We start from the raw sequence: 21,109 nt of genomic DNA, 5'->3' as shown, positions 1-21,109 counted from the left end.
GCTGAACCGCGAAAGATAGAGTGACATCGGGAAAACGGCGTGAAAAAGAAAGAAAAGGACCTTGGGAAAGAGGCAACAGCATTAGATATAAAGCAAATGTCTTGGTTTTTCAAGGCGAGTCACTCGACCATGGAGCCTAATGTGTGAGGACACCTTTGTGTAATGTAAAATATCACCTCTCATCCTCCAGAATAACTGCTGTTTGGCCTCTGGAGAACAGTTTTACCTTGTGGGTCTTCGAGAAAACAGAACGAGTAACAGGATGACAGCGTCTGTGGTAACCCTGTGAATGTGTAGTTGCGTGACTTTCGCTTGTCAACAAACAGGCCGTGCAGCTAACAGCCGGGAGCCCCCCCCCGCCCCGCACCTCAGCACACACAGGTAACAGATCTTCATAAGTGTGGAAGCTGGATCCGTCCCGTGCTATCCTCGCAGCCGCCGCCTCAGTCAGAGTTTTTTTATTATCCAATCAAGCCCGGAGGCATTAGGTGACAGGTACAGAAGGGGTTGTACTTTCATCCCGGCTGGAGTGATGCGTCGGCTGGGTGCGGTCTCGCCACACTGACACAATAAGCGCCGGAGAAAAATGGAGAGGTAAAGCGAGGAAAACTGATACAGAGAAAAAACGAATATTGCCACAGGAGGTGATTAAAAGCCACTTTCCAACAAATGTGGGGGTATCGCAGAGTCATTTCACAACATGGAATCTTGTTACAGGCGCCGGCGCCGCTTATCCATCATGGCCCCATCGCGCATTCTTTCACAGGTGCCGATGTTCTGTGGTGGGACTTTGCTCAAGCTGTGATCTAATGTCGAGGGGAAGTGCGGATACAGGCCAGCCGCCTCAGTGAGCAGAGAAATAAGATGGAGGACAACGTTTTGACATGAAACTGAGTCACTTGTTGAGTTTCTGTATCATCGGAGAATGGAGTAAACTAGGGTCTCACTCAGGGGCATCGCATGAGCAGGCAAAGCAGCTCCTGGGAACCTAAGCTGAGAGGAAGAGAGGAAGATGCAGCATAATGAAATCCCATAGAAAGCAAAATGTTTGTCCGTTGGGCTCGTATCTGGGTTGTCCACTCCTGGGATAACCCCTCTCACTACTACGACTACAGCATCGCCATTGTCAGAAACCCCCTAACAAGTTCCCATGCCACTAACTTTCTGTCTTCAGAGGGTTGGGTGGACACTAGGACGTCTAAATGTGTGTGCGATGTGCTCGAGATGGTGCTGGCCGTTTGCAGTTTAACTTTAACAGCTTAAAGATTATTTAATTTGATTGGGTGATATAGGAATGATTAGGTTTGGTATCAAACCTTGTTTCTTTGGGAAGGGTCAAATTCCCTTTTGCCCGGGGTCCCCAAAGGCCCTTGAAACCCTCAGGATCTTACATTAGGCAATTTTGGTATGCTAAAATCTAGAATTGGATAATAACAGTCTGCATTATGTGGAAAATCAATGGCTGTAGACAGGTCTGTCCACCGCAGTGAGAATTTGACCCTTTGTCATGCTTCTTTCCTTTCTTTTACATGACTAGCTTGTTCTCTTAACTCACCCACATCAACTCTCTCTCCCCCCCCTCCGTCTCACTGTGTTGCAGCCGAGCTGATGTACACGGTGGAGCTGGCCGGCGGCCTGGGAGCCATCCTGCTGCTGCTCATCTGTCTGGTGACGCTGTACAAGTGCTACCGGATCGAGCTCATGCTCTTCTACAGGAACCACTTCGGCAGCGAGGATATAGACGGAGGTAAGAGGAGAGATAAGGCGCCAGGCGTTGTTTACTTTACCCCATTATAGAATAATCTCCCGTAATCTGTGACACCACAGGGTTTGCTGCCGGGTGGAGGATTTCAAAAGCGCCTTTCCGCTGCCGTGAAAAGATCCTTTCTTTCCTCCGCAGGGATCAAATCCCACCTTGGCAGCATCATCGCAGCTCTGCACGCGTTTATTTTTTTCCCAGAAAGCACCTGGGCTATTTTTCTTGTCTTAAAGTGGCACGTGGATCCGTCTCTTTGTAAATATTCATCTGGACTATCGGTCGAAATGAGTAGCTGCAACCGAAACAGAGCCTCCCATATTTTCTAGCTCATAAATTCCGTTGTCAGTTTCAGGGAAATCTTCTCCACCCGCTGGAAGAGCTAAATCAAAAACTTTACGCAAAAAATATTCTGTAAACTGTCTCTTAAACGCCAGCGACCGGGTCACCGAGCTTTGATGGCGCTCGCCTCCCTGTCACATTCGCTTCCTCGTGAAACTTGATCACAAGCCAGTCTTGTGAAAACGTTCCCTGACATCACCCGCTCTCTGTCTGTCTTTTTAATCGTTATACATTTCTGTCCCACAGCCGCCAAACACAGTCAGAACGACTTCACTTTCTTGTAAACTGTGTTTGCCAGCGTCACATTGTTAGAAGCTGCAGTCCTCGACATTCCTTGCCTTTGCAACCAGACCAGTTACTACTTGAAGTTGCCACCTTGAAGCTGAGGACACTTGAATAACAGTTTGTCAACTGTTTAAATAACTATGACACCGGACAATTCCAAAATCGTAATTTATTCACCCCTGTGAGGATTGCATGGTTTTTGGACGCAGTGCTACTCGTGGTCAAAACTAATTTCCTTTAATTTATGCTGCAGCTTAAACCACATTATGTTGAGTTATCAAAAATGATTCTCGGGAAGTGTGTTGCTTGTTTCTTTGACTAATGGGTGTCGATAAGAGAAACGGCAAACGTTGTGATTCTGCACGGCTCTTGTGGAAGCGCTCCCGTGTGTCTGCCTGCAAATTGCACGCGAGAAAGTAGAAGAAGCGAAAGGATGATATATTCTGCTGGACTCCCTCTGTGAAGCAAATCCAAACACAGTCCCTGTACCACACAAAAGTCTGGACTCCGAGGCCCCATCAGCTCTGATTGGACCTGGTGGTCTCCGTCTTGGCTCGAGAATGCATCAAACTAAGACAAGGAGCAAGTTTTAATTTGATTCCCCAGTAATGAGTCTCCGAAGCGCCAGCGCTGCGATGAATTCGGGGGGAATGAGATTAGTTTGGAGAGGCGGAGGGATCGCGTGTAGTGGAAACAGAGACAGCCAGAGAGTTATGAGCGTTCAAAGGTAAAGAGCATCCTGGACCCCCGCTCCTCCCCTCACTTGTCCCAGGTCAGCTACACAGCACACACATGAAAGTCTTTAGCTCGGGCTGTGTTAATGCCTCCGGCCCCAGAAAGCAAAGTGTTTTGCCGTAATGGAGGGCGGTTGTGTTCGGAAAAGGGGGGGGGGGGGGGGGGGGGTTGTACTTTGAACCTAATGCCAAACAGCAATTGTCTCTCCCTTTAATTGTGCCGTCCAAGTGAATGCTGGAAGAGAGAAACAGATTTTCAATTTGTCCTCCAGGATAAAGTGGATCGGGTTCAATAAGACACAGCACGCTGCCTCCGGAGCTCTCAGGAGACCCCCCCCCCCCCCCCGATACCTTCCTCCACACACTTCACTGCCCCCCCATGCATGCACTCGCACCTGCACCGCGAGCCCCCCCCCCCCGGCTTCAGAGTACTGCAGAATATGCAAAGAGCAGATGCATACAACAGGCACCGATCTGGAAGTGGATGCCAGTTGAGTCGAGACAAACCGGTCGCTAAGCAATGGCAGGAGGTGGTTAACCGAGATCCCATCTCTATGGAAACCACTGCAGTGACAGGGAGAGTTAGCTGCGTGTTAGTTGAAGTTACACACACACACACACAGACACACACAAAACCCTTAAGCCAGCATCCGAATTTCCCCCCACCGACCCGACGTAACTGTGCACACACTGCCAAGAAAGTGCTCGTGTTTTATTGTGGCCACTCGGGGAACGCCCGCCTCCCCCCTTGTGCCAGATGTGAAATTGTGAGCTTTAAGCAACAATAGACCGTCGGGCTATTTGTCAGCGGCGCAATTTAGTTAAAGACCACTCGGGTTGTCACATTGTGTGGGTGTCAGTGGAATCAATAATAGGCTCCTCCATAATGACAGCGGCCGGCTTGTCAGGGAGCCGGGAACTCATCAACAGCTCTCTGCCATAAACGCGAATGTCAGCGTTGTCGGGCGCCGGGTGGAATTATGAGGCTGCGTCTGTGCGGCTGTTTGGTGATACTTAGCGTTAATGATTTCCACATCTCGCGCCGTAATGCAGAGCCGTTTAAACGCAGAGGTAAACATCGCCGAGAAGCTCCTTTGCAATTAGAAGGTCAAGTGGTTGGGGAAAAAAGACCGGTGGAGAGCTTTGAAGACATATGGGGAGTGGGAGACCATCATCATTACAAATAGGTATTAAGGCACAATGAAGTATTTATTTTGAATTGATTTTTTTAATGGAAATAAACCTGCAACACTCAGATATTAGATGATTAAACCCTCCTAGTTAGAGCTAATTGAAAATGTGCTGCTCCCTCTTGTCAGTATCGGCATCAACCCTAAATCTCCATCTTGGTTGTCCCCAATAATTAGTGTAGTTCATTATAATCAATAATTGATTTAGCAGCCACCTGTATGTCAGGAAATAAGTAAATGTGATAAACACCCCGGAAACCGGACTATATTCAAGCGAGGACCACAATTATTGAAATGTAATGACTGCCTCTCCAAGGCGGTCTCCTTCCCACTGTCTCGATGCAAACCACCGTGCTCTTCTGGGTGAATTAAATTATGAAAAAACAAAACGGAATGATTGGGCAAAAAATAAAAAGGGCTCAGCTGCTCATTAGCAGGCCTCCCCGTGTGCTTGTGTAGCGGCGGAGTTCAGCATGTGTGTTACGTTCCAATCCGCCCTCCATTAGATGGTAATGGAGCCCCGAGATATCCCCGAGATCACGCCTCCGACTCTCTCGGCGCTCTCCACTGTAAGATCAAGAGTTCACTATCTGACTGTGGGCTCCCTGCACACGTGCATAAGTCAGCCCCCCCCCCCCTTTCCCTCACGTGCCCCTTTCCCTCAGTCGGCATACGCCCCTCGTGGACGGGCTGCACCCTCAGATGCGGCCGCTCCTCGAGACGCAAGAGGGTCATTCCACCTCCGAGACTCGCTCGCCCTCACCCTCGTCCTCCCCGCTGCAGACGAGTGATTCAGCCGCGCCGGAATAGCTCTTGATCCGCCTACACAGCTTTTGTTTCAAAGCCAGCAGGAGAAAAGCAGCGAGAGGGCGATTTAATGTCGGCGAGAAGTGGAATGTAAGCCTCAGCGTTGGTTATACTAAGTGATTACCAGGGTTATATTCTAATTATTTTTTCATGTCCCCGATGTTGTAAAAAAAAATGAATTGCGTGTTATTAAAACGAGGCAGATTAATTACACGGCGTCGCGTAAGAGTGGCGATCGCCCGCCGGGAGGTGCGTGATTCATGTTGACGGTCCTGAAGCCCAGAGACAGGAGAATGGAGAGGATATAAAAAGCCGCCAACACGTGATGCTGTTCCGAGAATTGATTTCCAAAACTCCTCCTTGTCACCTGGGCTCCTCTGCTTTTTATCTACACAGCTTTATCATCCTACGCTCCGGATCACTTCCATCGTCTGGACAGGTTAACCCACCCCAACCCCGCAGGTGGTCTGTAAAGGGGCCTTGGTCGTAATGAAGACAGGAAGTGATACATCAGAAACCCCCGCTCGTGTCTCTAATGAGTTTACCTCACACTGCAGCTCCGTGTCCCAGTTTGGATTATTCAATTTTTTTTGTGACACAGATACGAGGGTTTTGGTGAATAAAGAAACACATAGAATCGGATATTCTCTGATTAATATGACACGCATTGTGTCTGGTTGGTGGCGGGTGGTGTCTGCGGTACAGATTAGCGGGTGGATACCCGAGCCGACCCTGTCATGTTGCCCTTGGGGTACTTGATGTTTTCCTCTTAATGATAAACATTTTATTTCACTGTGCCTCTTTACACACCCAAGGACACCTTCCAACTATAGAAATAATAAACGCATCATAACATGAAAGTGATCAGGAGATTCAAACACCTATCCATAAAAGTTAAAATAGGTTTAAATTGGGTTTGGACGCAAAGTACATATCCTTGGGGATTATTTATCTGATATGAAGCATCTGGAGTAAAGGCAACCTCTGAGTAGTGGAGAAAACACCGTCTTCTAATGTGCCGGGGCGGAGGCACCGTCTCAGGAGCTTATTAGTGCGGTCAGCCACTGTTCTCGGGCGATAAGGACCTGGCTCACAGCTGGTGGGCCGGTTCATTCCAAACATGCTGGATGGAGTCAGAGTCCGACCTCGGGTCTGTCTCTGTGCACAGCGGTGGTGTCACATAGAAGCAGAAAAGGATCTTTTCTCTATCTGTCACCACAAAGTTCAAATTGTCCAAATTTGCAAGGCCCCGTGGAGGAAAAGCTGATACTGTGTGTAAATGTGTCCCTTGCCTCATTTTCCTGTCCAACCTCGAACCTGAACCCGATGCAGTTATGTCATCTGCACTGAGTGTGTGTTCGCCTGTCCCTGATTCTATTGTTATTATTATTTCATCTAAGTTCCCGGAAGCAAATATACATGTTCATTAAGACCACACGACATACAATAATATATCTCGACAGTCAGGTAGGGAGAACATGTGAGAAAAGAGTGTTACAACTTTGAACCAGCACGGTACAAACCACTTTCTAAAAGGGCCTTAAAAACTCAAGGTGAAAAAACAATTCATCACTTTATCTGCTGAGGTGGTTTTTGTTTTTCGTCCCAGTGTTTAACTGTGAAAACACTTTTTCCCCAACTTCCTGTAACCTCCTCTTAAGCTTAAAGGGGACATATGACAATTCCACTTTTGTAGTGCTTCTACACGTTAATTTGGGTATCTGGCATGTCTACCGTCCCAAAAACTCTGGAAAAAAACAACTCCTGTGATTTGTTGTGGTTCCATATGTCAGAAACGAAACGCTAGAGTGAGTCGAATGGGATTACGACCGAAATAAACGTCATAGTCACACCATGCCCATGTAGCTACATGGCCTGGGACGAGCGAGAGCCAGGCCCACCGGGAGCGAGGGGGCGGGGCACTCAAAACAGGTCAGTCTGAGGAGGGCTGTTTTAGACAGGGTAAAAAAGTGCTGTTTCAAATGATCCTTGTGGTATTTTGACCAAAATATGTTACACACATTTCATTAAGACCCCAAGGAGCCATATCAACTGTGGTAAAATGGGCGTAATATGTCCCCTTCAAGAGTAAACAAGTCTTTGCTCACTTCTCACTTCCCGTCTCCTCCCTCTTCCCTTTCAATCCCCATCATCAGTCGGAGCTTTCATGTGGGTGATGGGAACGCAGCGTGCACGTTTTCCATCTCCGACTGAAATCTAATTTCTTTCGGCTGCAGTTTGCAAAGCAGCCGTCGAGGAAACATTAGTCGTCAGTGGGGACGGGGCCGTAATGAAAAGCACTCAGATGGGCAGAGGTGCCCAGAGGTCAGTGTAATGGAGGCGACCTGTCTCAATGAAGTCTCCCACTCAATGAACAGCTCTCTGTGCACCAGCATGGAAATAGATTGTGGGCATCTCGGGTACAGCAGTGCTGACCGAAGCAGGACCGTTATGTGCAAATCATAAAACATGCCCACTGTTAATTGAGGCTAAGTGGTTTTGGGAGCTTTTTTAATGCCCTTACATGAAGCGTGCACACTTTGCTACGGCAGATTATAAAAGTAAATGTTTGGAGGATCCGAAGTCGATAAAGATATCTCAACCATCTCCCCCCCTTCCAGATAACAAGGACTACGACGCCTACCTGTCCTACACCAAAGTGGACCCGGACCAGTGGAGCCAGGAGACGCGCGAGGAGGAGCGCTTTGCCCTGGAGATCCTCCCCGACGTGCTGGAGAAGCATTATGGGTATAAACTCTTCATTCCAGACAGGGACTTGATCCCCACAGGAAGTAAGCTCCCTCTCTCTCACGGCGATGTCACGTTAAGTGTCGAATGTTTCTCTGTCACGTGGTGTTGTTGCTCGTGTTGTCAGTGCAGTGGTGCCGTGCCTTGTTTTGTGTTTTTTTTTTTGTTCTGTTGTGCATTTGTGTTGTGTGGCGTTAACTCGACCTGCAAGTGAACCGTTGTTGTTGTAAACTGTGACATGAGTCTTTTTCTAACCACGGGCTGAGCTGAAGCGGATCGGTGCCATTTTGCTTTACATATTAAGGATAAAATAGTTCATTTAAATATTTAAGCTTGTTAAAAAGAAGTGATGTCCTTTTACTAGCAGCACAGTCATTAACAGTTCTCCACATTTTGCACAAGAATATTCATAATTTTTTTAGAGAAAACAATTTTAATTGAACGCGTACTTTGACTCTTTAGTTTGGTACGTGTCCCATCCACTAACATGGGGGAGGCGGTCAAGACAAAGTGGCTTCACTTTTGGGTAGCATTCACGCCGTGCGTCTTTATAGACAATCCTAGAAACAAAATAACCATGCGCAGATACTTTCAGGAACAATGTAGTTCAATTTGTTTAGCATGCAGTACATTCATAATAAAGGTATTTTTTGTGAATCTGATATGGAATAAAAAACACTCTCCCACATAATATGCAGTTTTGAGGATGAGGTAGTATATAAGTTTGATTAAACTATATTCGTGCTGCATGACTGAACATATTTATGAATAGGACTAAATATACAAGATAAACATACTGTAAATGAAGTCCTTAAATCAGGTGGTGAAAAGTAACTACCAGCATGAACCAACCCAAGGTAAGGAGCTAGATATTTGACAGTACTCAAATATTGTACTTAGATACAATTTACTTGTACTGTATTTCGATGTAATGGTACTTTATACCGTTACTTTACATTTAAGTGAAGATATTCAACTTTTTTAATCTGAATTTATTTGACAGTTCTGTTCAGAATTAGCCTTGAAGGTATTAACCTTCCAGACTGCACTTTGTTCAGGATTAACCTCCCCAGTAGGAAAATAAGATGCATAAGAATTCCGCCAGCACAATTTGTTATTTATAAAAATCCAATAATATTCTATATAATAATGTACCGTAAAGCAAGTCTTGAGTGAGTTGACTTTTTTTTATAATAGAGTTTATAGGTTTTGTTTAATTTGGATTTAGAAATGTTGGGAAACTAATCTTTCGGAAGCTGAGGTCAGTCCCTGGGTCTGTTCCTGCAATCTGACCTCTTCTGTCCTTCCTTATACGAGTGAATTACTACTTCAAACATTCCTTCTGCTTTAAGAATTCTCACTCGAGGTCTGGAAAAAAGGTCCGGACGAGTATTTCAACTGCATCCTCTCCGCTGTGTAAAGCCTGCGGGAGGCGTAACAGCCTATAATGCATCTGCAGCGTAATTAGCGGAAAAGAATGAACCCTCTTATTATCGCGGCCCATGTTCCTGCTCCAGCTCACCACCATGTGTACCTCTGCATGCCGCTGTGCCCCGGTGTCAGCTGTCTGATCCCAGAGCTCTTTATGCACGGGTATTAATGCATGTTTTGCTACAGCACATTCCTAATGGAGCCTCTCGCCATGCCCGTGCTTATCTTCGATTAACTCATCACACAGATGTCTTTGATAATATCATTATGTTATTAGCCGCCATTTGAATCCTTGCATCTGCCTGTCCTTCCCCGCACATACCGGCACTACTAATTATGCTCCTCATCAGTGGCATTGTGCCCAGGTTACAGACTGAGGACCCGTTCGCTGTGATAATGTGCTCGATGCAGGGGGAATGTTGTAATATGGGAAAGTGGCATGAAAACCAAAGGATTGAGAGGAGAGGAAGGCGTCTGCAGCGATGAGGACGTAGCTCACTGTCTTATAGTGTGTTATAAACGCTTAGCTCCCACCGGGAATGTGTTAGCATCTCAACAGTCGATGTAATGAAGAATAATCCACAGCTCCAGATAAACACTGTTTGGCCATTTGGGGGTTTCGGCCTGGTGCATCAACAATCCTCCTCCTGAGCTGCTGATAAGAAACATGTTAGGGTTATTTTCAACATGTTAAGCACGACAATAGACTTCTCGTGTGTCCGATGGTTCTAACAGCCACAGAACAACTTGGCTGAAGCTCCTCTCCTTGTCGTTTTCATGCTACGCGTCCCATATTAAACTGGAATAAACTGGTCAGCTCGATTCCCCGTTTCACAATCGCTGGTGGATCACCAGTGGAGAAACACAGTTTATTGCCAGAGCCATGTCCCCACATTGACGGAACTGTGTTTTTGAAATTGCAATGCTTTTTCTGCCAATGCCTCTGATCACTCTTTGAATGTTAAATATCTATGTTCAGGTTTCACCAATGATCATTTCCAGGATGACACAAGACTACTTAGAGGTACTTCTCTCCCCAGATTTCTAACGCTCGTGTCGACACACACTGACACAGACTTTCTCGACAAATCAAAGATGTAGAAAGTAATTTCAAAAACACTTTGTGGGAAGCCCTAGGGGTTTGTAGGTTAGATAGATAGATAGATAGATAGATAGATAGATAGATAGATAGATAGATGGATACTTTATTAATCCCGTGGGAAATTCAGATCATCCAGTAGCTTGTACACTTAACACATCACTGACATACATACATGAATCACATAAATCACATACGGAGAACAAATTTACAGATACAGGAATGGAATGCAATGATGTGATTGTGTCAGTGTCCAGGAGGAAAGGGTTGTTGTGCTGCTGGAGTGGATAGTACAATAAAATATAAAATGTATATATATATATATATAAAACCAGCAGAAAGCTATATAATTTATAAGTCTGTGCATGGGGCTAGTATAGCCAGTGAAGGGATTGGATAGTACAATAAAATATAAAATGTATATATATAAAATGAGCAGAAAAAAGAAAAAAAAAAAATATATATATAAACATCTAAATATATAAGAAATATGAAGTGGTAAAGTCAGTGCATCGTTCATATGGTTCATATTTTCATTTCATTACCTAGAAGAATTTCCTAATCTATGATGCTTATATTTGATTGTGTACAAGCCATTGATAGAGCAAATTCAGTAGTAGTTTTTTTATTATATAATTGTTTGTTTATATATTATTCACTCTCACAGCTTTTTGATTTTCCTAGAAAGCTAAAACTATGTTTATTTCAACCATATGAAAATAATTCAAACAGATAGTCGACCCAGAGATATGTAAAGTATGTTTTATTGTGTTATATAATTGAAAGCTACCTAACAAACATAATATGTATTTTGCCAGCGTCCGACCTGGCAGGATTGTTTAGCTAACATTCATTTACGACAAACACAAATGAAATGTCTGTTAGAATTCACCGACCAATCATATCGAGACATAATCGGTTGTGACTTAAGGAGAGGGAGACCATGTGATTTTCACGATGATCCTCTGCGACACTGTGGCCCAGTGGAGTTGTAACGGAAACGTCAGAGCCTTTAATCTGCCCTGAAGTGAGGCAGATTTCTGCCGTGTGGAAGTTGGAGGTCAGGATTTTCTTGGGTTGTAATTTTCAGCATCGTTGCAAGAAAGTCTTTGCATTGACGGACATGAAGTGACATTGTGTAGTGGCTCAGCATAGGGAACCTTTCACCTCAAATATCGTGTTAGATTAAAGATTAACTAAACATTTCACAAAATTGTTTTCCTCCAAGTCGGTTTTTCCCTCCTCAGAATAGACCGAGTTATATGCACAAGCTTTTCAGATTCCTGATGCTTATTAAAATGCGATGCTGAAGAGCATAAAGGTATTTGTGAAACCATATTAACCTAACAAGATGCTCCACACACCTTATTTTCAACAGGCTAATATCTGGATATTCCCTCTAACATGACACGTAACATAAAAGTGTCACCAGACAGATTAACTTTAAGTTTAATCAAATCAAAAGATAAAATGAAACTGTGACTCATTGGCTAATTATGCAGCTTCCATTTATCCATTCCTTGTTAGTTTTATTCATGTTAGAATGAAAAACTTCGCAGGATTGGTTTATCGTAAACGGAACAGGCCCAAAACCGACCGGGGGAGATCATGGTCCAGGGGAGGCATCGAGGCAAACTGCCGCACGAGGACCAATTACCAAACCAAAGAGATTGACTTGTCACGTTGACGTAAAGTTCAGACCCAAGTTGACTCTAATCAGGTCGCTCTCGTGGCGAGGCCTCGGGTGGAGCGTGACAGAGAGTTAAGGAAACACTCACACACACATTCTCTGGAAACACACACAATGGCCGTGAGCTTTGATTCGGATGGGAAGTAAAGTCCGGCTAATCCCGTCTACCTGTCTTTGTCTCTGCAAAGAAAGGCTAAACGCAGGCATTATCTGCACACACACACACACACACACACACACACACACACACACACACACACACACACTCACTCCCGACAACCAGGACAGGCCTCGGAAAGACTTAATCCCATTCATTACAACCTGCCATCGTCATCAGGCAGCTGGCCCTCCCATTAGGGACCTGAATACAACACTCTACTTGTTTCCCCCTCAGGTGAAAGATTGAAATTGAAGGCGACTCAGGCATCGCGCTTGGCTTTGATTGTTTTATGTTTACTGTCATTTTAAAGCGAAAAGCAATCGATCCCCCCCGTCCCCCTTGATTCTGTCTCTAATTCCAGATCCTACTATCAAAAGCTGCAGAGGCTGTAGAGATTATTAAAGTTGCGGTGACATTTTGTTTTTGCCGCATTTTTCTTCTTCTAGCGTTTTATGTATCGTGTCCTCGGGCCACGTCCGTGGCCGAGACTCCCTGTAGATGTTAGGATTCAACAGATGTTTAATTTAAACCACTTCAGTCCAGAAATCACACTTTCTCTCTTTTTAAAGTTAATTGGATTTGGTTGTTTGAAACTTTGATGAAAGCGAGCGGTTCGGTAAACAGTCGCAACGAGAGGCCAAGCGAGCTCTATCAAACAGCCTGTGTGAGGGGTTGCATCATATTTCCGTCAGCCAGTAGAAAGAGATCACACATCATGGCCGACATGTGCCTTTCACTGGTGCAGATATTTACACCATGTGATATGTAAACGGTAAATGGTTTTGTATTTATAAAGCGCTTTTCTAGTCTTGATGACCACTCAAAGCGCTTTACAGTACAGTTTTAAATTCACCCATTCATACAGTGCACCTATTCGCAGCACTAAGTTATTCTATGGGGGGCTATTAAGGGTTCAGCATCTTGCCCAAGGACACTTCGGCATGCAGATGGGTCAGACTGGGGATCGGACTGCCGACCTTCAGGTTGGAGGACGACCACTCTACCCCTCAGCCACAGCCGTAAAACCTAGCCTAGAGTTTTATCTGCAGGTTAATCCTGGCTGTGATATAAAGAAGTGCAAACGGGGCTCTTACCTTTTGGTTTAAACCGAGGAATATTACAGTCAAGCTGTTCATGAGACTAAAACATGTTTATCCTTTCAACAAGTCTTTATTTGAACCAGGTCCAAGGTCAATGAAGGCCTGTCATTCCTGAAGTTTGACTTTTCCTGTCACTTCTGTTCCTTGTGTGTGTGTCTGTGTGTGTGTGTCCAGCCTACATCGAGGACGTGGCGCGCTGCGTGGACCAGAGCAAGCGCCTCATCATCGTCATGACGCCCAGCTACGTGGTGCGGCGGGGCTGGAGCATCTTCGAGCTGGAGACGCGCCTGCGCAACATGCTGGTGACCGGCGAGATCAAGGTGATCCTGATCGAGTGCGCCGAGCTGCGCGGCATCATGAACTACCAGGAGGTGGAGGCCCTGAAGCACACCATCAAGACGCTGACGGTCATCAAGTGGCGCGGGCCGTCCAGCAACAAGCTCAACTCCAAGTTCTGGAAGCAGCTGCTCTACGAGATGCCCTTCAAGCACACGGAGCCGCTGGGCATCTCCCACGAGCAGGTGCTGGACGTCAGCGAGCAGGGCCCGTTCGGCGAGCTCCAGACCGTCTCGGCCATCTCCATGGCGGCCGCCACCTCCACCGCCATGGCGACGGCCCACCCGGACCTGCGCTCCACCTTCCACAACTCGTGCCACACTCAGATGAGGCAGAAACACTATTACCGTAGCTACGACTACGACATGGCGCCCGGGGGCACGCTGCCGCCGCTCCCCCCGCTAGGCAACCAGCACACCTACTGCAACATCCCCATGACGCTCATCAACGGGCAGCGGCCGCAGTCCAAGTCGCCGCGGCAGACCAGCCTGGAGGAGGCCCACGGCAACAACGCCATGCTGCCGCTGCTGCCCCGAGAGACCAGCATCTCCAGCGTCATCTGGTGACGGGGTACGGGCGGGTGGGTGGGGGGGCGGGGGGGGGGGGGGGGGGGGGGGGGCTTTGGTGGACCGCGGACGTGTGCACGATGTCCCCGCTCGAGAAGGACTCACCACACAGGACACTCGGGGGCCCCTGAACGCACCAGGGCCAGATGAAACCCCCGAATGGCACTGAGCTACTTGCTGCTGTTGAATTTGCACCAGGAAAAAACCACAGGAAGGGGTGTGGGGGGGGGGGGGGGGGGGGGGGGGGAGAGGACAGGGTGTCAAACACACTGGACGAGTCTGTGACCGGGATGGTGCCAGATGTTGGTTTTAGTTTTGTTGTTTTCTTTGGTCTAATAAGAGCTTTTCTTGAAACTGAACAAGGAAAAAGGAAGCAAGGAGAACTTTTTTTTTTTTTTTTTTCTATGCCTGTATAAACACTCACGTAACACAAGCCAACACCTACGATCGTTCGCCCAGAGAGTCAAGGAATACAGGGTCCTGTACATACACGTCTTTTCTAATTCTTTGTAGCATCAGTGTTTGGGACTTGTTTCTTCTTTTGTGTTTTTTTTTTTTCATTTCCTTTTTCTTTCGGTTTGTACAAAAGTGAAGCAATGGCCTGTGAGATGTGTCGGTTGAACCAGTGTAACCTTTGTCTTGATTTGCCGGGCCGGTGTAGTTTCTAAAGCTTCTAGGTTTATCGGGGGTTTATCCGGCTGCTGTAAGGGATTGAAAATCTGACGTGGACTCAATCAGAATATGCAAAACACGGAGTCCAGGGAGGCGGGGAGAAGGTGGGTTTTCCTAAATATCGATTGTAATCGAGGGATTTTCCTGGGAAAAGTCGCGTCTGCGAACGGGGGAGATGAAGAACATGGTGCTAGGCTTCACATCTCTCTGTTTCTCGCACCATAGCATTTACTTTGAAAGCAAAACAACAACAACAACAAAAAAAAACAACCTTGCTATTTACCTTAACAGATGATTATATCACAGAAAGTGAACTATGTGTATTATTTTGTGAAAAAAAAAGAAAAGTCTATTTTTGTAACGGAGGGATATTTGCTTAGAGATGTTATAAAGATTCAGAAAGAGCGATTTGAGTGGACACACACACACACACACACACACACACACACACAAAAGAGCAGGTCACGGAAATCGAAGGGTCGTTCACTAAATGTCTTATATTTCAAGAGAAGAAGAAAAGTTTGTCACCGTTAGAAAGAGACATTTTTTTTGACAGTTCCAACAATGGACGGCAGCTCAGCAGGCGTTTCACCTTCATGGATCTGACCGCCATCGCAGCGGCTCCCAGGTCGATTCAACGAGGACGAGGCTCCGCTGTGCCCCCCCCCCCCCCCCCCCCCCCCCCCCCGTCCATGATGTCAGTGCAGAGGGAGGAGAGGAGAGCCACGCGGAAACCAGCGACACCCGAGACGTTCACCGGAACCAAGCGAGGCTGTCCAGGGCTAAACTGTTATCCCTCGTCATTCGCTTCCTCTCTTAGGACAGCTCTGTTGTTTTGTGTGCCATCCCCTTTGTCCACGGAAATGATTTGTCTGTGGAGCAACCAGCTCTCAGATCAGTCAAATAGGGCTTTTAATGCTTGGTTCTGTCTCCTTTCGAAACACTGAAGAGTTTTAGTCCAAAATATGTTTTGGCAACACCCATGAATACTTAATAATAGATGTCAAATGTTACGTTATAAGTATATCAAATTATATAATAATCAATAATCCCGACCAAGTCTCTTCAACAAAACCTTTTCGAATGAAAATGAAAAAAAATGAGATTTAATCAATGCTCACGAGTGACTGTAGTGTATTTAAAAATGGAAATTACATCGAGACTATACAATAAAAAAAATACTAGTCAAAGCAAGTTAGACCAAAGTGGCAAAGTGATAAGAGCTCTGTACTTGACTTCTCCCGCAGCCGTGCCATATCATGTCTTTTTCATTTTCCAGGAACTAACGTCCAACTAAAACCACCGGACACATCTCACCGTACGCAGGTGTTTCATTCAGTGCCATAAAATATGCAAAGGGTTGAACTTGTAAACAGTCCAGAAGAACTTTTTGCTTTTTACAGAATACACCAGAAGCGGGCCTGGGTTTGCGGAAGCGGCCTCTAGACTCCTCTTTATTTCTAATCCGTTAAATCGATTCCAGTGGATTCCATCCAGGCCTGTTTGCATTCCACCTCAATCAGACCCCCCCCCCCCCCCCCCCCCCCCGAGAAGAGAACGAGTGTGTCGTGCTCTTTCACTGTGGCGTTGTGTGTAAATATAATCAAGACGATATAGCGGGACTGAGATGAAGACAATCGAGCCATATTCATGGAATCCAGTGGTCGGTGTTCACAAAGCCTCCCGAGGCGAAAACCACTGAGTCCCGACTTGAGGTCGAGGCGAAGAATCGATGACACGTGCTCCTCCAGCTTTGAGAGGCTGTGTGAATACAATTGGGGAGGGGGGGGTGGGGGGGCGGTACACATTTCAGTTTCGCCAGGGAATTTGAACGTTTTCTGGCAACGTGGCTTTCGGTGGCGAAGACGAGGACGAATAACAAACGACAATATATAGCACAGAATTATTCCAGGCACTTTCACGACCCTTGAGACGACGTCTCTCCTGTTTCTGATTTATTTTCTAATATGTATCTGCAAATGTTCATTAAAAGAGATACTGTTATTATTAATAAAACCACATTTATGGTAACGTGACTCCTCCGTCCCATGTGTTTGTGTGTATGTGGAGAGAGAGAGAGAGAGAGAGAGTGGATGGTGCCGCTCTGTTTATGGAGCGGGGCGGCGTAGATTGCTGACGGGGCCCCGGATCCCTCCTCCTGGAAGCGAGCCGCCGCGGCCCTTCCAAAAAAAAAAAACGCCATAACTCTCCCGTCTCCTGTAAAACCCTGAAGCAACAATCAATACGTCTCCGTCTTTCCGCCCGGAGACTGAATCCGCCCCGGCTTCATTTAGGAATACGACTAAATCAGGGGGGAGTCAATGCACCGAGCAGCACTTTAGAAGCCTCCGTGGCCCGAGTGCCGTTTGACCTCAGTGCCCTTTTGTCGACTCCCCAGAGCAGGCTCCTTGTGTGCACGACGCAGCTCTTGTCTCAAATTTACACGTAAGCTGTGTTGTTGTTCTTTCCCCCCTACATGCGGCAGCGTGAACATTTTGAAACTGTCGAGCTGTTTCCAGAAAAACAATTCGGGAAAAAAAAAAAGGCGGTGACTCAGTTTGCATGTGTCTCCTCCGTGTACAAGGCTTTTTCAGTGTCAGTAAAACTGTCACATTAAGAAAACAGGAACCCCTTTTTTCTTCCAGCGTGCTTCCAGGCAGATAAACAATCCTTTTCTCTTTTCTTTTTTTTCTCCTCCGCTGCTTTCAGAGCGCCGAGCCCATAACGTCGCCGTTTACTTTACTGCCGCTGCAGAGCAACAGCCTCTGGGAGAGAAGAGCAAGCAAAGGCACGTGGGAACTCACGGATGTCAAGTGATTATTCAGATGAATCAGTATGGTTTTCTCTCCTCAGATTTGATTGCGTCCTACATTATAATGTTGTTTTTTACTTGCAACGGGACTGGACGCATTTGACCTCTCACATGATCTCCGTTGGCAGATGGAGGGTGTTCATTGGTCACAGGAGAGGGATCCACTAGATGAGAAGGTGCAGAGAAATCTTAAATTCTTTGCTATCTTTGCTTCCAATCCCGTGTGATGAACCTCGGCTTCCAGCCCGAGCTGTTCGCAGCAGCAGGAAGAGAAGCAGCCGTCGTGCGGCAGATGAGTCAGACAGTCGTTTTGCTCGTGGAGCTGGGCAGTCACGTCTTCAACATCTGCATCCCGAGGAGGAGGCGTGACGTTCCCCCTGGCTTGGCCTGAACATGGAATCCTCTGTGATCATGGAAAGCTACCATGTTCAGTTTTTGATCTGAGCTGACGTGTTCCCGTATGGTGTGTGTGTGTGTGTGTGTGTGTGTGAGAGAGAGTGAGAGAGAGATAGAAAAGAGTTTGAAAAGAGGGGAGATCCCCCCCCCCCCCCCCCCCAAAAAAAAAAATGAAATCATTTTCACTTCATTACACTGTCACGGCGTAATAAGCTCCCCCGAACAAAAGAGTGTGGCACGTGGCGGAGGCGGCGAGCGGAGAGGTTTGCTGCAGTGAGAGCAGATCAGGCTGTGAGTGTGTGTATGTGCACAGATGTTTTGTTTCTTCCTCTGCCTACACACACACACACACACACACACACACACACCTAATAGTGAAGAGCATTACTCACTCTGGCAGGTATACTATGGCCCCTCCATGTCCCACAGGGCCTTGTTACTCAGAGCTCTGTGCCCTGTGTGACATGTCTTCCACACGAAGAACCAGGCCAAGTGTCTGTGCATGGATAGGAGAGTGTGTGTGTCTTTGTGTGTCTTTGTGTGTGTGTGTGTGTGTGTGTGTGTGTGTGTGTGTGTGTGTAGGACGCAGGCAGCTATTAACCCACTTTTTGGGGAGTAATTCTGAACTCACCATGGTTCAGCACTGCATAATTGCCGGAGCAAGCAGTGTGTGGATGCACGTTTGTGTTTGTGTGTGTGTGTTGCAAGATATGGATCACTTGCTTAACCTTTCAATTTGCTGTTACCTCCTCCAAGAGCAGCCCCACCTGTAATTATTAATTGATTTGTGGCTGTGCGGACATCTGCATTGAGGCCGGACATTGATGTGAGGAAACACATGTTGTGTGTGTGTGTGTGTGTGTGACTGTGTGTTTGTCCTGTGGTTCAAATCCTATTTACTTATTAGAACCAGCATGAAATCTTAAAGTGAAACGCTGACACCTGCTGGACGTGTGTCCTCCCTGCACCCCGAGCAGATTTGAGCCCATTCTGGTGGAAGGGGCTCATTCAGTCGCACTCACAACCGGTCTAAACTTTTCCCAGTTGGAATCTTCTTGCCATCTGAAAAAAATAACTGGGACATTTAATTCTCTGTGGGAATTAAATGTAAAGAGCTGAAATAAATGACAGTTCCAACTCTTAATTATTTTACAGGCATCCCATCACTGAGTGAGGCAGATCAAGTTTATAATGAACCTTATGGGGAGAGGTTTGAAGTAAACACGTTGAATCCACGTGGAGTCCAACATCTACACACACCAGTGGAGAATGTTTGTGTTTATACCACACTGTGTTTCACAGTGATTCGTGTATGAGAGTAGTTCGTCCACCAGGGGACAGCACTGAGGTGTCACTGTAACTAATAACAAGATCTAATAAGTCATATCAGGTCTAATTACAGCTCATTATAGAACGGCTATAGACATATTAGTAAGGATAAGGGATGTTTATTGTTGAAATGACAAAGTATAGTTGTAATTTCAAGGCAGCATGTGTGTTTCTGAATGGTTATTTTTCGTGTGTGTGTGTGCGCTTGTGTACAGAGAAGATGGATAGATAGTGCGTGTTTGTGTTCCCTCTGTCTATCTACAATCACACACACAGAACTAACTAAATAACCATGATGTATGTCAGAATCAGTCTCAGAATTTTTTTTATTGCCAAGTATGATTGCACATACAGGAAGTTGCCTTGGTGTCGTTCGTTTATGCACTGAACATAAAACAACAATATAAAAGCAACAATATAAAAGCAACAATATAAAAACAACATTAACAACAATATGGAACAAAATATATACAGTACCAAAGTTATGGGCTAAGGTGTATGTGTACATATATAAGAGATAATTCATACTAGGTCTCACACAGACCAGTATGCTGTTACACATACACCATCATCTCTCTCTCTCTCTCTCTCGCAGTGCATGGTGGGAGTGCGTGTGGTGAGTAAGCTGGAGAAAGTTTGTTTCAAATTGTTTGATTTTTGTCTACCTGTTTTCTTTGCTCTTTTTCCCTCTGTACTCATAGTAGACGTGTTTTTTGTCTGTGTGTGAGTGGCAGTGTCAGGAGAAGCAGTTGTTTAGTTGTTTAGTTTCCGGTGTGTTTGTGCAGCAGTGTAAGCTAGCACGCCGACCCGGCATCAAACTGTGTCCGGCTGTGGCCTGCCCGGTGGAGGAGGTCCGCCTGGCTGTAGGTTAGGTTGTTGGGTACGACAGTGTGAAGTCTGCCTCACGTATGAACAGTGCTGTTGTGTGTAGGTTTTTTTTAGATAGCATAGACAATGCTAACCAGCTACCTGAGAGGGGAGTGGTGATTCAGGGCTCGTTCACACCTGTGGTGTCCCTGGCTCATCCGGTCCAGAAGGTCCTCATGTCTAATGTGCCCCCGTTTCTGAAAAATGTGTTAGTAGAGCGAGAACTGGCTCTCACCAGACAGAGCCGGTGAGAGCCAGTCGGCTGCCTCTGCACCGGCCCCCCCACCTGCCTCGGCCGGGTGGTGGTTCCGCTGCTCCTGCACCGGGGGCCCCCGCCTGCCATGGGGGATGCTGAGGCCTCTGTCCAAATGGAGCCACACCAGGGTCACGGGGGGGAAGAAAAGTGAGGACGTCCATCAGGAGAACGAGGTCAGAAATACTCACAAAGCCACTAGAGGAGCAGAGGCAGAGCTCCCTGATGAGGAGGATTTTTTTTAAACTGTCAGCCATAAAGAAAAAAAAAAAACAGAAAACAAGACAAATAGTGACCAAGCTTTAAAAAAGTATCAAAGATAAACCCACCATGTTCCTCCTCACAGTCAGAGGCCAGTTTAATAGGAGCAGAGGAGATCAGGCATGAGGATAAAGAGGGTGTTTACACCTTCACCAGCACCCAGACTTTTTTACACCATACTAAGGGATCAAGACTGGTTAGAGTCTAGGGCTTTTTCCCAGATTTGGAACGTTTCCTCCACTCAGTGAGACTTTTCATGGGGGTTCACAAATCAG

The 21,109-nt window shown here is 46.3% G+C and overlaps 1 protein-coding gene across 1 annotated transcript in view; it reads left to right on the top strand.

Annotated features, from left to right (window-relative positions):
• Positions 1 to 14,244, top strand: part of LOC133933219 (interleukin-1 receptor accessory protein-like 1) — a 220,932-nt gene extending 206,688 nt beyond the window's left edge. The window contains exons 9-12 of the mRNA XM_062380166.1: positions 1,601 to 1,747; positions 7,736 to 7,906; positions 10,273 to 10,317; positions 13,517 to 14,244. Of these exons, the coding sequence (XP_062236150.1) occupies positions 1,601 to 1,747; positions 7,736 to 7,906; positions 10,273 to 10,317; positions 13,517 to 14,244 (1,091 nt within the window). The remainder of the gene's footprint in view (positions 1 to 1,600; positions 1,748 to 7,735; positions 7,907 to 10,272; positions 10,318 to 13,516) is intronic.
• Positions 14,245 to 21,109: the final 6,865 nt, after the last annotated feature.

This window comes from Platichthys flesus, chromosome 22 (assembly GCF_949316205.1).
Source record: "Platichthys flesus chromosome 22, fPlaFle2.1, whole genome shotgun sequence".
Taxonomy (NCBI): domain Eukaryota; kingdom Metazoa; phylum Chordata; class Actinopteri; order Pleuronectiformes; family Pleuronectidae; genus Platichthys; species Platichthys flesus.
This window is presented reverse-complemented; position numbering and strand designations above follow the sequence as displayed.